A 14289-nucleotide genomic window follows, 5' to 3' on the forward strand; every position below is an offset into this window, starting at 1 on the left:
CAAAGCCCTGTGTATTTCAGGCACATCCCGGGCACAGCTCCCCAGTATCAGCAGGGACTGGGGGCAGTTTTTCATACTTACAGGTTTTCAGGAACTCTTGCTCTTTTGGTACGAATGCTCGATACGTGTCCAAACTCCTCTTTTTCTTGGCAGGTGATTCATTTATATCTTCCCGCATGGCACCTTTTCAGATTAAAAGGGCCTTCTTGTTAGTGTGATTGCGCTAGAGATGGACACCAGCTACAAGGCTCACTAATAAAGGACCTGAGGTTCAGTACAGATGGCATGCAGAGACGCTGACCCACTTACTGGTATAAACCCAGCATTGTTATTTGCATTACAGTACTGCTAGAGGCCGAGGCCGAGACTGTGCTAGGGGCTGTACATACACTAAGACCTGGCTGCAGTTATTCATGCCTTTGTCACCCCTTGGCTGGGCTACAAAAATGCAATAAACCTGGGCCTGAAACCTTCAGCATTTAGGAAACTCCAACTAATATAAAACATAGCAGTGCAACACCAACTAAATCACCCCTGCCAGAGTTTTGTCAAGCCGGGCCTTAAAAACCTCTAAGGATGGAGATTCCACCACCTCCCTAGGTAACCCATTCCAGTGCTTCACCACCCTCCTAGTGAAATAGTGTTTCCTAATATCCAACCTAGACCTCCTCCATTGCAACTTGAGACCTTGCTCCTTGTTCTGTCATTTGCCACCACTGAGAACAGCCGAGCTCCATCCTCTTTGGAATCCCCCTTCAGGTAGTTGAAAGCAGCTATCAAATCCCCCCTCTCTTCTCTTCTGCAGACTAAACAAGCCCAGTTCCCTCAGTCTGGTCCTCGTAAGTCATGTGCCTCAGCCCTCTGATCATTTTCGTTGCTCTCTGCTGGACTTTCTCCAATTTGTCCACATCCTTTCCGTAGTGGGGGGCCCAAAACTGGACGCAATACTTCAGATGTGGCCACATCAGTGCCAAATAGAGGGGAATAATCATTTCCCTCGATCTGCTGGTAATGTTCCTACTAATGCAGCCCAATATGCCATTAGCCTTCTTGGCAACAAGGGCACACTGCTGACTCATAGCCAGCTTCTTGTCCACTGCAATCCCCAGGTCCTTTTCTGCAGAATTGCTGCCTAGCCAGTCGGTCCCCAGCCTGTAGCAGTGCATGGGATTCTTCTGCCCTAAGTGCAGGACTCTTGCACTTGTCCTTGTTGAACCTCATCAGATTTCTTTTAGCCCAATCCTCCAATTTGTCTACGTCACTCTGGACCCTATCCCTACCCTCCAGCATATCTACCACCTTCTCCCCAGCTTAGTGTCATCTGCGAACTTGTTGAGGGTGCAATCCATCCTATCATCCAGATCATTAATGAAGATATTGAACAAAACCAGCCCTATGACAGAACCGTGGAGCTCTCCGCTTGATACCGGCTACCAACTAGACATCGAGCCGTTGATCCCGTTGAGCCCGATGATCTAGCCAGAGTTCTATCCACCTTATAGTCCATTCATCCAATCCATACTTTTTTAACTTGCTGGCAAGAATACTGTGGGAGCCCGTATCAAAAGCTTTGCTAAAGTCAAGATATATCACATCCACCGCTTTCCCCATATCCTCAGAGCCAGTTATCTTATTTTAGAAGGCAATCAAGTTGGTCAGGCATGACTTGCCCTTGGTGAATCCATGTTGACTGTTCCTGATCACCTACCTCTTCTCCAAGTGCTTTAAACTGGAATCCTAGGGGACCTGCTTCAGGAATTTTCCAGGGACTGAGGTGAGGCTGACTGATCTGTAGTTCCCCGGATTCTCCTTCTTCCCTTTTTTATAGCTGGGCACTATATTTGCCTTTTCTCAATCGTCTGGGGCCTTCCCCGATTGCCACGAGTTTTCAAAGACAATGGCCAATGGCTTTGCAATCACACCAGCCAACTCCCTCGGCCCCCTCGGATGCATTGCATCCAGCCCAGTGGACTTGTGCATGAAGCCCTGTCAAATTTAAAGTCTTGGTCCTTATCTTGAAGACACTCCATGGCCCGGTCCCAAGATACCTAACAGACTCTCTAAAGCTGGGTGATGAAGACCGTGGTCTATAACTTCGCTCCTCTGGCCCAATGGAACTCTCAACTATATGAGCAAACCTTGTGCAGCAGACTGAACTTTCCCTGGGGTGCTCTGGGAGTGTGAAACGGAGTCGCCCAAGAACTGAAGACCATCACAAACCTCACCACTTACTGGTTCATGTGCAAAGTGCATTTCTCTGACCTTACCTTCTCTGTAGCGTTAGGTATATTTAACAAATGATAAAGTGCTTAACTCTCCTTACTGTTAGAAAGCTTTCCTAATATCTAACCTAAATCAGGGGTGGCTCCAGGCACCAGCGCAGCAAGCATGTGCCTGGGGCAGCCAATGAAGAGGGGCGGCACATTCAGCTCTTCGGTGGCAATTCAGCGGCGGGTCCCTCAGGAAAAAGAAAGCGGCGTGGTGGAGCTGACGCCGAAGTGCCGCCGATCGTGATCGTGGCTTTTTTTTTTTTTCCCCTCGTTGCTTTGGGCGGCAAAAACCCTCGAGCCGGCCCTGCCTGGGCCCTCCCTCTCCACTGGGTCCCAGCCCAGGGACCAAGAGAGAGAGGCATGGAATGTCTCGGTTGCTTCTTCCTGGTACACCTGACCAACTTCCCCAGGGCTGCTTCCTACCTCCTGATCTCTTTCCATTTGGGGCATGGTCGTATCCTACTGCCCCCGTCCTGCAGCAGGCAGTTCTCATTCAGTCTCAGCAGCTCACTCAGCCAAATAGGCATTCCCCAGTTCCCTTCCTAGTGTCCAGTTATTTCCCCTCAGCAGGGAGTGGGGAAGGGGAAAAGATCAGGCCCCTATGCCCCTGGTTGGCTCTTACCCACAGTCCAGACCCTCTCCTGTGCATTGTATTGTCCCCAGAAACAGCAAACTGGCTTCCTCCCTTCAGACGGCCTCCCCTTCACTCTTCCCCTCAACCACACTTGGCTGTCAGGGTCCCCTTTACAGCAGATCCCCCATTTGGAACCTGCTCCACAGCTGCTAAGGGGAGGGGCTCTTCGTCCAGTACTGCTCCTTTACTCTCTCTGTCTCTGGGTGGGGTCTGTAAACCCCGTCACACCACCTTCAAAGCCCTCCTTAGCGCTCTGCTGTGCCGGAATGCCTGCAAAAACCTGACAGCAGATAGGCTGCTGCTGTGCTGGAACCACAGCCTCTCATGAGACAATATTGTCTCATCGCGCTTCCCAATCTGTCCATTTCTATTATTGTCTCTTGCCTTATGCTTACATTGTCAGCTCTTTGGGGCAGGGACTGTTGTTTTGCTCTTTGTATTTGTACAGCGCCTAGCACAATGGGGTTCTGGTCAATGCCTAGAACTCCTGGGTGCAATCGTTAACCTTAACTATAACAACTTTAACTATAACAAGTTTTACTAAGAAACGGGGTTGAAAACAGTTCAAATGTCAGGGGCGAAGTCCTCAGCTAACTCGGCAGAGCTCTGCTGTCTTCAATGCAGCCAGACCAATTTGCACCAGCTGAGGATCTAGCCCAGATCATAAGGAGGTTTCAACCTTGATTTGACTTTAGCAGCTCAGCCCTTGCTCTGTGCAAAGCCTAAGACTGACAAAAACAGAACACTTTTTTGTTTTTCCCTACAGGGCTTAGAGGCTTTGCACTGGTACCCATCACTGTGGTATCTCAGCACCTCTCAGTTTAATCAATCTCATGGAGTCTACTGCAGCCAATCCGGGAGATTTTCGGCCACTAAAAGTCCGGCGGTGCAGTGGGGCTAAGGCAGGCTCCCTGCTTGCCCTGGCCCCGTGCTGATCCTGGAAGCAGCTGTCATGTCCCTGTGGCCCCTGGGGGAGGGCAGGGGCGGTCTCCGCACGCTGCTTCTGCCCCAGTGCCAGCTCCGCAGCTCCCATTGGTTGGGAACAGGGAACTATGGCCAATGGGAGCTGCGGGGGTGGTGCCTTCAGGGAGGGGCAGCTGGCAGAGCCACATGCCCACCCCCAGGGGCCTCAAGGATGTGACGGCCGCTTCCGGGAGCGGCACGGGACCGGGGCAGGCAGGGAGCCTGCCTTAGCCCCACTGCATCACCTACTTCGAACCCCTAGGCCCGAGCCCAGAGCACACACCCCTTCCCACACCCCAACACTCTGCCCCAGCCTGGTGAAAGTGAGTGAGGGTAGGGGAGATCGAGTGATGGAGGGAGCGGGGATGGAATGAGCGGGGTGGGGCCTTGGGGAAGGGGCAGGGTGGATCTTGGGTTGCACGTAAATTCAAAAAGTGATCTTGTGCTTAAAAAGGTTGGAGACCAGTGCTCTACATGTAACAATGTTCACGGTAAGGGTATGGTTTCAGAGTATATCATCTTACCTGAGGATTCAGGTCTTTTGTGTGACATTCTAGCAGACCAGTTCCAAGGTTACTACTGAGCTCTGGTTGACACTGGGCTGTTAGTGCTTTTCAAAACCAGGATGCATTCAGATTTGAAGATTGAGGATGACACTGCAAGGCGTAATTATCACAAGGGCTGCCCTAGTGGGAATAAAAATGAGGGTTACGTTCTTAACTGATCTGCTTTGTGTTTAATCACCTGCCTCATTAGCTTGCGGTATTTACACCTTCCGCAGCTCCACAGCGATTTTCTTATTACGTGGGATGCTCAGACCGTATCCACACTGGGAATTTGCACCAACTCCAACCAGCATTGCCCCCTAGGTGCAGACACACAAACCCGCTATTTGCACTGGTGTAGTTGACCCCCTGCTGGAAAGGCTGTTATATCTTCGCTGGTATCAAGCTTCTCGAGTCTTCCACAAAGGGGTTCGGGTACAAAACAAACTGGGGTAACTATCCGCACATAGCTAGCTACAACATGGGCTAAGCTGCACCAGTGAAAATCATGGCTTGGGGTGACTTCCCCCATTTACACCAGGGCTTTGCACTGGGGCAGCTACCCCAACAGCTGGAATTGGAGCAAACCCCCAACACAGACAAAGCCTGGCACTTTTATGAGAGTTTGTAACCAGCTGTGATGCAGTTAATATTTGGCAGCAGGCCAGGCACTCCCATACCACAAGGAAGGATCCTCCCTACACACTTGGACCCCGCCCTCCCTCTGCGATGGAATCCTAAACTGTATTATATGGTTCAGTCGCTGCTTGGCACAGTATGTCATCTTGGCACAGTATGTGTGTGACATTCCCCTCTGATGTTATCAGGAATAACATCAGAGATGACATTCGATCTCCCGAGTACTGAACGGTAACTGGTGTTAGTGAAAAAACTGTTTTAATTAACCTGTTTTAATTAATTTAATTAATTAGAACTGCTAGGTCACTCCAATCCTTGACTCTGGGAACCAGCCTTACGCTGCTCTGCTGTGAGAACCCCCCACTCCTGGGCTGTTCACACACAGCTTCTGGCATGTAAGCTACTCCTTGTATTGTGCAACCGAATGACACTAGCCACTATCTCTGGTACCAGACACAACCCTAGGACGTTCCATCTTACAGCGTCCAGTTATGCCCGCTGGATGCTGCGAGCTTATGAGTTCATCAATTTAAAAAAGACATTGATATGTACCAGGCTTGTTATCCCAAGGGGAGTCTCTGACACGCTTCAAACCAAGCGCACTGCTTCAGGTAGAATAAACAAACACATTTATTAACGATAAAGATAGATTTAAGTGATTGTAAGTCAAAGCACAACAAATCAGATTTGGTCAAATGAAATAAAAGCAAAACGCATTCTAAGCTGATCTTAACACTTTCAATGCCCTTACAAATTTAGATGCTTCTCACCACAGGCTGGCTGGCTGCTCTTCAGCCAGGCTCTCCCTTTGATCAGCACTTTAGTCGCTTGGTGTGGTGTCTGTAGTGTAGGAGGAAGAGAGAGGAAGAGCTGGCAAACGTCTCTTCCTTTTATCGTGTCCTTTCCTCCCCCTTGGCTTTGCCCCTCCCTCCCCCATCCTTCAGAGTCAGGTGAGCATTACTGAGTTTCTCCAAGCAAGGTTGAACAATTCACCTGATGTGGCCACAAGCAGGTGAGTCATTGCATTGTAGCTCCCTTGCTGGACAATGGCTGTTGGGCGGGGAGTCAAACAACCCATCGAGTGTTGGTTACTTTCCTTGCTGTTGCCTCTGGGGAGCTAATATCTGTCTGATTCCCCAACTTACAGCATGTTTTAGTGACAACCATACTACACAATTCTCATAACTTAAGATGCATTAATGATATACATATATGGATAGAGAAATGACTTTCAGCAGATCATAACCTTTCCCCTGATACCTTACAAGGCATGCTCTATACGTAAGATCACGATTATATGAAAATGAGGAATATGGGGGTTACAGCACGCTCCCCCAAGGTACAGAATGTCACAATGTGACATACATTATCTAAGCTGGTAAGAGCTATAGCCAGCAGTGCACTAAGGTATCTTACAGTCTTGGAGGACACATGTCTGGCATCTCTGTCTATTAAGGAAGCTCTGTAGCCAGGCTGTATCTGGTACAAGAGCCTGACCTACTCGCAGCAGCCCTGCAACCTACTGGGTACAAGAAATACATGGCATGGGCCTACACTAGACAATTAGGTTGGCTTAACTACATCTGTCAGGGATGTGAAAAGTCCACACCCCTGAGAGACATAGTTAAGCGATCTAAGTCCCCATGTAGACAGAACTAGGTTGAAGGAAGAATTCCTCTGTCGACCTACCTACCATCTCTCAGGGGGGTGGATTACCTACACTGATGGGAGAACCCCTTAGGTCATCATAGGTAGTGTCTCTGTTGAACGGCTACAGCACTGCAGCTCTGGTGCTGCAGGATTTTAAGTGTAGACAAGCCCACCAGTGTCAGAGGTAAAGGCAAGGTGGTGAAGTAATATCTTTTATTGGACCCTGGTGAGACAGACAATCTTTCGAGCTTACACAGAGCTCTTCTTAGAGCACAAAACAAAGGAAAGCAGCAACAAAGGTTGCAAACAGAAATAAACAAACAAGACGCAACATAGGTTGGAGGATCTCATGAACATGCTTCTCTTCAATGCCCCAGCAAACTTCAGCTTTGAAAAACCTAGAGAGTGAACAGACTGAAAGCAGCATTTTGGAAGATGTTGCTGCAGACATTCAGGCATCATCTTTACTTTATATCTTTAAATCCCCTCCCTTTACTGAAGACAATCACGAAGGTGACTATGACAGAATTCTGGGCCTATTTGATGCACACTTTATACCTCAGAGAAATGTGGTTTATGGAAGGGCGTGGTTTCACCAGAGATTTCAATAACCAGGGGCATCTGCTGAATTGTTCATAAGCGCTTTGCATGCATTGCCAGAAAACTGTGAGTTTGGAACTGTAAAACATGAAAATATTAGGGATCGTGTGGTTATTGCCTGCCAGCTAAATCTTTCTCAGGAACTAAAATGAAAGACAGACTTAAACCTTCACACAGCTACCCAAATAGCAAAGCCCTCTGAACCTGAGCAGCAAAACAAACTTCACAAACCTGAAAAACCAGAAACTAGCTTAGAAACTGTAAACAGATCAGGGAGAGCTTCATTTGTGCTGATGCTACCCAGAGCCAAGCCCCCTGGAGAGGTTCCTCCTCCGGCCGGGGCCCAGCCCTCAGGTGCCACCTCTTCACACCGGGGACCAGCCCGCCCGGGGCACTTCCTCCTCAGGTCGGGGCCCGGGCTGCCCCTGGGGAGCCTCCTCCTCGCACTGGGGAAGCTCTTCTTTCGGCTGGGCCCAGCCCCTGCTTGTCGCACTGGGGCCCAGCCCCCTGAGACACCTCCTCTTCAGGCCGGGGCCCAACCCCCAGGTACCCGCTCTTCACAGCAGGGCCCAGCCCCCTGGCGCCGCCTCTTCAACCCAGGGCTTTTCAGTCATATTTTAGCTCCGCATCTATTGCTGTTTGGCCAGTCAGGCCGCCACTCACATTCGACTGCCCCCCCGCCCGCCTCTTCTGAGGGGCTGGGCCACCTGCCACTCATTCATCCCACGCAGGCCCTGCAAGTTGACTGGCCAATCACTCTGCCGCTCAATTGCAAGACCTGCCCCTTATTGGCTCCCCAGCCTGGGACCCCAGCGTGGTTCCCACTTCTCCTGGCTGCTGATTAGCTGCCTTTTCGGGTGTGCTGAGCCTCTCTCCTCACATAGGGTGGGAAGGGGGGACAGTGCTGGCCAATCGGGGCTGCCGTGGGGGGCAGGGCTGGACTTTGGAGTTAAAACTGAGGTTTCAGATTGTTGCCAGCACAGAGTGCCCGAGGCAAAGCAACAGCGGGGTTCGTTGGCCCGTGTGCTTCGCGTCAATAAACACACCAGGTGGAGAAGCAAACAACGTTTATTTGGGATCCCAAAGCGGTGCTCGGAGACAGGCACGTCTCAGATCAAGCACACTAACAGAAACAGTTTTTCTTCTTTTATACATTTTGCAGTTAAGCCTCACCCCCCATTTCCCCTCTAGCCCTCTCTTCCCCCCTCCCCCATTCCTCCCTCTACCCCTCCCATCCCTGGTAATAGTTACTAAGCAAATAACGATTACATTTAAGCAGTTAAGTCATTCTTGGCAGCTATAAGCCTAGCTTGTTAGTAACTTCTTTAAACCGTTATCTTGTCCTTTTTCCCTTCAGCCAGAAACATGCAGGCCTCATTATTACCGCTTGAGCAGGGGGTTGCACACAGATAACTGGTTGCTTACATATTCCAATTGCACCTGGCTTTTGAGGTTGATTAGAGTTTAAACATGGAAGGATAGAGTTTGGTTCACTTAGCCTAGTGCAGGAAGGCTTCATTGACACTTAGTGGCCTTCCACCCTCCCGAGTTACCTAGGGTGATGCCTAGTGACGTCAACAAGATGCATGAGTGCGGCTCTCGCTGGGAGGGAAGATTTCCTGGATGTGGGGGGAAGAGGAGGATGGATTTCCTGTTGCGGGGGGGGGAGCCCTTTTGGGGGGAGGGAAAGCCAGTGGGAGGGACAGGAAGACACTGGGGGAGGGGGAGTGTGTGTGGGGGAGATCCCAGGGAGATGTGAATGGGGAGGGGAAACAATATTATCGTTTATGCCTGAGCCCCAGCACCTCTTCATTTACAAATCAAGCACTGGGCCCTGCATGACTGCTAAAAGTCATCATCATAAAACCCCTGGGGCAAGGAGAGTTAAATCCCAGGAAAACTACAAAACCTTTCAGGCTAAATGCACAAGATGTGGAAAAATTCATTGCCCAAGAGACGTATGTCCAGCTAATGACACAGGATGTAATAAATGCACAAAATGCAGACATTTTGCAGCTGTTTGTCATACTAAGGCAGTCTTGAAGCTGACTAGGATTACCAACAATCAAGAGCCATTGTTTCTGGGATCTGTCATGTGTGATGACACAGAGCCAGCCTGGAAAGTGGAACTGAATAGCCACAGAAAGTCTATTGACTTTAAAATTGACTCAGGAGCAGGTGTGACAGTCATATCAGAAGGGGCTTACAATCAGTGGTTTGAGCATTGGCCTGCTAAACCCAGGGTTGTGAGTTCAGTCCTTGAGGGGGGCACTTGGGGATCTGGGGCAAAATTAGTACTTGGTCCTGCTAGTGAAGGCAGGGGGCTGGACTTGATGATCTTTCAAGGTCCCTTCCAGCTCTAGGAGATGGGATATCTCCATTTATTTATTTATTTATTTTATCACCTTCAATCCCTCCCAGAGTTGAAGTCACCTAACTGGCCCTGGAGGTGTTCTGAACTATATGTACCAGTTAACCACAGAAACACTTACAAAGACAAAAGGTTTGCATTCAGAGTGCATGTGATCACAGGATCAAAGACCAACCAACTTCTCAGCTGCAGAACGGCAGTCATGTTGGGGCCTAGTAAGAAATGTGGAAGAACTCCGTGGTGTATTTACGGCAATTGGACCTCTGAAAGGAGATCAGGTACAAATAACCTTGAGAGACAATGCTGAACCATGTAGAATAACAACGCCTCTACAAGACAGACCTTGAAAGAGACTAGCTGCAGACTTGTAGAATTTAGAGAACATCATTATCTGATTGTAGCGGATTATTTTTCCAGATATGTAGAAATAATGTACTTGGAAAAAAATGGTATGCTGCAGTGTCATTGAGAAGCTGAAATGCACTTTTTCTCCCTTTGATATTCCAGAACAACTAGTGATGGCAATGAACCAAAATTCACCGGAGCGGTAAGTCAGTACAAATGAAATATGATTTTGGTTATATTAGTAGCAGCCCAAATTCCCTACAAGTGAGTGGAGAGGCTGAAACAGCTGAGAAAATCGAACAGCAGTAGGAAGGAATAGGTCTTCTTCTGTGCTAGCCATCAACACCAATATGGATATAGTCCAGCACAACTCCTGCTGAGAAAACAATTCAGAACTGCTGTTCCAACTGGGGGAAAAGGATCTACCTCCAGCATGGCCAGACATGAAACAAATAGCCAAATCAGATAAAAAAGCAAAAAGGAGCTTACAAATACTTTTATAACAGATGTCACTGTTACAGAACTGCTAGATCTAGAACCTGGTGCCCATGTTTGTGTCAAACTGGATGGAGAAAAAGGATGGACATCTTCTACTGTCATAAAGAAAACAAACAACCAAACAAAAAAATAATTCAGGGCCCAGATCATGTGTGATCGAAACAGAGTGGAAAGTTCAGCAAAAAACATTGATATCTACATTTTGTTCCTCAGAAAGAACAGTGTTGGCAGTGTTGCCAATTAAGTCATTGGTTGGAAATTTGAATTGAAATTGTAACATTAATATACACCTTAAAAGCATATACAGTATATGATAAAATACTAGTACCTGAGAAAGCAGAATAGGTTTGAAAAGTATGAACAAAGACTAGCTTCCTCACACAGCTGTTGTTTTTTATGACAATGTTGGTGCATTTGTTTCAGTGATGTTGGCCAACCTAATAATTTTAAAATTATGATCTGTGAGCAAGGTCTGAATGAGCTCTTCCCTGACAGTTCGTGATGAGCCAGGAGGTGTTACCTATCAGCTCTGTGTTCTTGGGGAACCAGGGCGCAGTACCCAGCCTGTCTGACTCATGAAAGACCTCTCCCTCCCCAGCCTCTGCTTGAACCAAAGCCGATCAGAAGAAAGACTTACAAAAAGCAATGAAAAGGCAGTGGGAGACACACCTAAACCCCTGGGATAAGGGTGACAGGATTAGAGAAACTCCTCTAGCCTCATTTGCATTGAAGATGGGACAGAGAGGCATCACTATCAGCAAACAGAATGGAGAACAGAGATTCCAAGGCAAGAACCGCATGGAACTCTGGGACCAGAAAAGCAGGGAAGCATGGCATCGTGGGGGATCTCTGCTCCAGATGTGAATGAACCCATGCCTGCACACACCCAGCTCAGTAGTTATCAGACCAATTCTAATAATAAACCCTTTATTGGGATCCAAAATACCCAAGCTACCTAATTGCATTGTGAGCTCCCTGGAAGGAACACTGAAAATAGCCAGGAATAATCAGTTCCTATTGTCTAGCCTGAACAAAAACAACTGTGGTATTCTCTCTTCAACCATCAGTTTACCCACAAACAAATCTAGTGTTCTCCCTTGAGCCATCATTCTTTCCCTAGAAAAACCCCTACCCATGCTCAAGTAAGTTCTCTGATGCCTGGATCCAAAATCTGTATCAGTTCCATTGGGACTTCATCTTCATAGATTCATAGATTCATAGATTCTAGGACTGGAAGGGACCTCGAGAGGTCATCGAGTCCAGTCCCCTGCCCGCATGGCAGGACCAAATACTGTCTAGACCATCCCTGATAGACATTTATCTAACCTACTCTTAAATATCTCCAGAGATGGAGATTCCACAACCTCCCTAGGCAATTTATTCCAGTGTTTAACCACCCTGACAGTTAGGAACTTATTCCTAATGTCCAACCTAGACCTCCCTTGCTGCAGTTTAAACCCATTGCTTCTGGTTCTATCCTTAGAGGCTAAGGTGAACAAGTTTTCTCCCTCCTCCTTATGACACCCTTTTAGATACCTGAAAACTGCTATCATGTCCCCTCTCAGTCTTCTCTTCTCCAAACTAAACAAACCCAATTCTTTCAGCCTTCCTTCATAGGTCATGTTCTCAAGACCTTTAATCATTCTTGTTGCTCTTCTCTGGACCCTTTCCAATTTCTCCACATCTTTTTTAAAATGTGGCGCCCAGAACTGGACACAATACTCCAGCTGAGGCCTAACCAGAGCAGAGTAGAGCGGAAGAATGACTTCTCGTGTCTTGCTCACAACACACCTGTTAATACATCCCAGAATCATGTTTGCTTTTTTTGCAACAGCATCACACTGTTGACTCATATTTAGCTTGTGGTCCACTATAACCCCTAGATCCCTTTCTGCTGTACTCCTTCCTAGACAGTCTCTTCCCATTCTGTATGTGTAAAACTGATTTTTCCTTCCTAAGTGGAGCACTTTGCATTTGTTTTTGTTAAACTTCATCCTGTTTAACTCAGACCATTTCTCCAATTTGTCCAGATCATTTTGAATTATGACCCTGTCCTCCAAAGCAGTTGCAATCCCTCCCAGTTTGGTATCATCCGCAAACTTAATAAGCGTACTTTCTATGCCAATATCTAAGTCGTTGATGAAGATATTGAACAGAGCCGGTCCCAAAACAGACCCCTGCGGTACCCCACTCGTTACGCCTTTCCAGCAGGATTGGGAACCATTAATAACAACTCTCTGAGTACGGTTATCCAGCCAGTTATGCACCCACCTTATAGTAGCCCCATCTAAATTGTATTTGCCTAGTTTATCGATAAGAATATCATGCGAGACCGTATCAAATGCCTTACTAAAGTCTAGGTATACCACATCCACAGCTTCACCCTTATCCACAAGGCTCGTTATCCTATCAAAGAAAGCTATCAGATTGGTTTGACATGATTTGTTCTTCACAAATCCATGCTGGCTGTTCCCTATCACCTTACCACCTTCCAAGTGTTTGCAGATGATTTCCTTAATAACTTGTTCCATTATCTTCCCTGGCACAGAAGTTAAACTAACTGGTCTGTAGTTTCCTGGGTTGTTTTTATTTCCCTTTTTATAGATGGGCACTATGTTTGCCCTTTTCCAGTCTTCTGGAATCTCTCCCGTCTCCCATGACTTTCCAAAGATAATAGCTAGAGGCTCAGATACCTCCTCTATTAGCTCCTTGAGTATTCTAGGATGCATTTCATCAGGCCCTGGTGACTTGCAGGCATCTTCTCCTGACTGATCGTGCTGGGGGCTCTGCCTGTCTGCAGCACTCCGGACCCTCAGCTACCACCACCGCCTGGGAACCCCGATCAATTCAAGCTTCACAGAGTGGTCAGAACCCAGAGCTCTCTCTCTCTCTCGGTGTAGCCTTCTGACCCTGACTTGTGTGATCAGTGATAGTTTTCTAAATCTGATTTTTATAATCCAATTTAAGTTAGATTTAATATTATCGCTGTTTTGTTTGTTTGGCTCCCCTTGTATGGTTATTACCTGGCAATAAATAACTGTCTTGCTTAAGCTGGTTGCTTCTCTCTCTCGGCTTCCCCATTCGCTCTGTAGCAACACTCCTCGTACCTAAGCAAAGATCCCTGCAGTGCCCAAAAATCCTGTGGGGTTTGCTCATCAAGTGGGTTACTACCAGAACAACTGTAATGTGAAAGCGGGGATAGGGACGTGCTGAACCTGGGGCATACGAAGGTGGCAGCTTGGAAGTGCTGCTCGACCCAGCGTGCTGAGTCCAGGGGCATATAAGGGGTCAGCTTGGGAGTGCTGATTAACCCAGTCCTCTCAGACACGCTCTGTTAATATGTGTGTGTGTGTGTGTGTGTGTGTGTGTGTGCGCGCGCACGCGCTCATCTGATTCTGGGTCTAGAAGAACCCAGCCCTGGGGAGCCTAGGCCCTGCAGGATAGCCTCATTGGGAGGGGACGTGCAGCAGGGAGAAGTAGAGCTCCATATGAAAACACAAGTGACACAAGCAGTACATTGATAGAATTACAGAAGCCCCTCCCCCAGAAGAGTAACCCTAATAAATGAGCCTACCCCAAAGTAATGGGAAAATCTAGTAACAAATTGGTGGAGGAATGTGGGCAGCACGTGACCCAAATCATGTGGTACTTGTTGAGTAGTTGCTGCGGAGTGGGGAAACTGAGGCACAGACCTGTCCAAACTGTCTCTTCCTTTTTCAGACTAAGCTCCTTTAGCGAGGTCTCATAGAATATTTGGTGACATCCTGTAATTTT

General features: G+C 47.8%; 1 protein-coding gene across 1 annotated transcript in view; it reads right to left on the bottom strand.

The window, feature by feature from the left end:
* Nucleotides 1-5893, bottom strand: part of LOC128843329 (nuclear GTPase SLIP-GC-like) — a 62082-nt gene extending 56189 nt beyond the window's left edge. Inside the window, exons 1-3 of the mRNA XM_054040096.1 lie at nt 5822-5893; nt 4392-4553; nt 82-183 (exon numbers count right to left, since the gene is read on the bottom strand). Coding sequence (XP_053896071.1) covers nt 82-183; nt 4392-4419 — 130 coding nt within the window. The 5' untranslated portion in view covers nt 4420-4553; nt 5822-5893. The remainder of the gene's footprint in view (nt 1-81; nt 184-4391; nt 4554-5821) is intronic.
* Nucleotides 5894-14289: the final 8396 nt, after the last annotated feature.

This window comes from Malaclemys terrapin, chromosome 9, assembly GCF_027887155.1.
Source record: "Malaclemys terrapin pileata isolate rMalTer1 chromosome 9, rMalTer1.hap1, whole genome shotgun sequence".
Classification (NCBI taxonomy): Eukaryota; Metazoa; Chordata; order Testudines; family Emydidae; genus Malaclemys; species Malaclemys terrapin.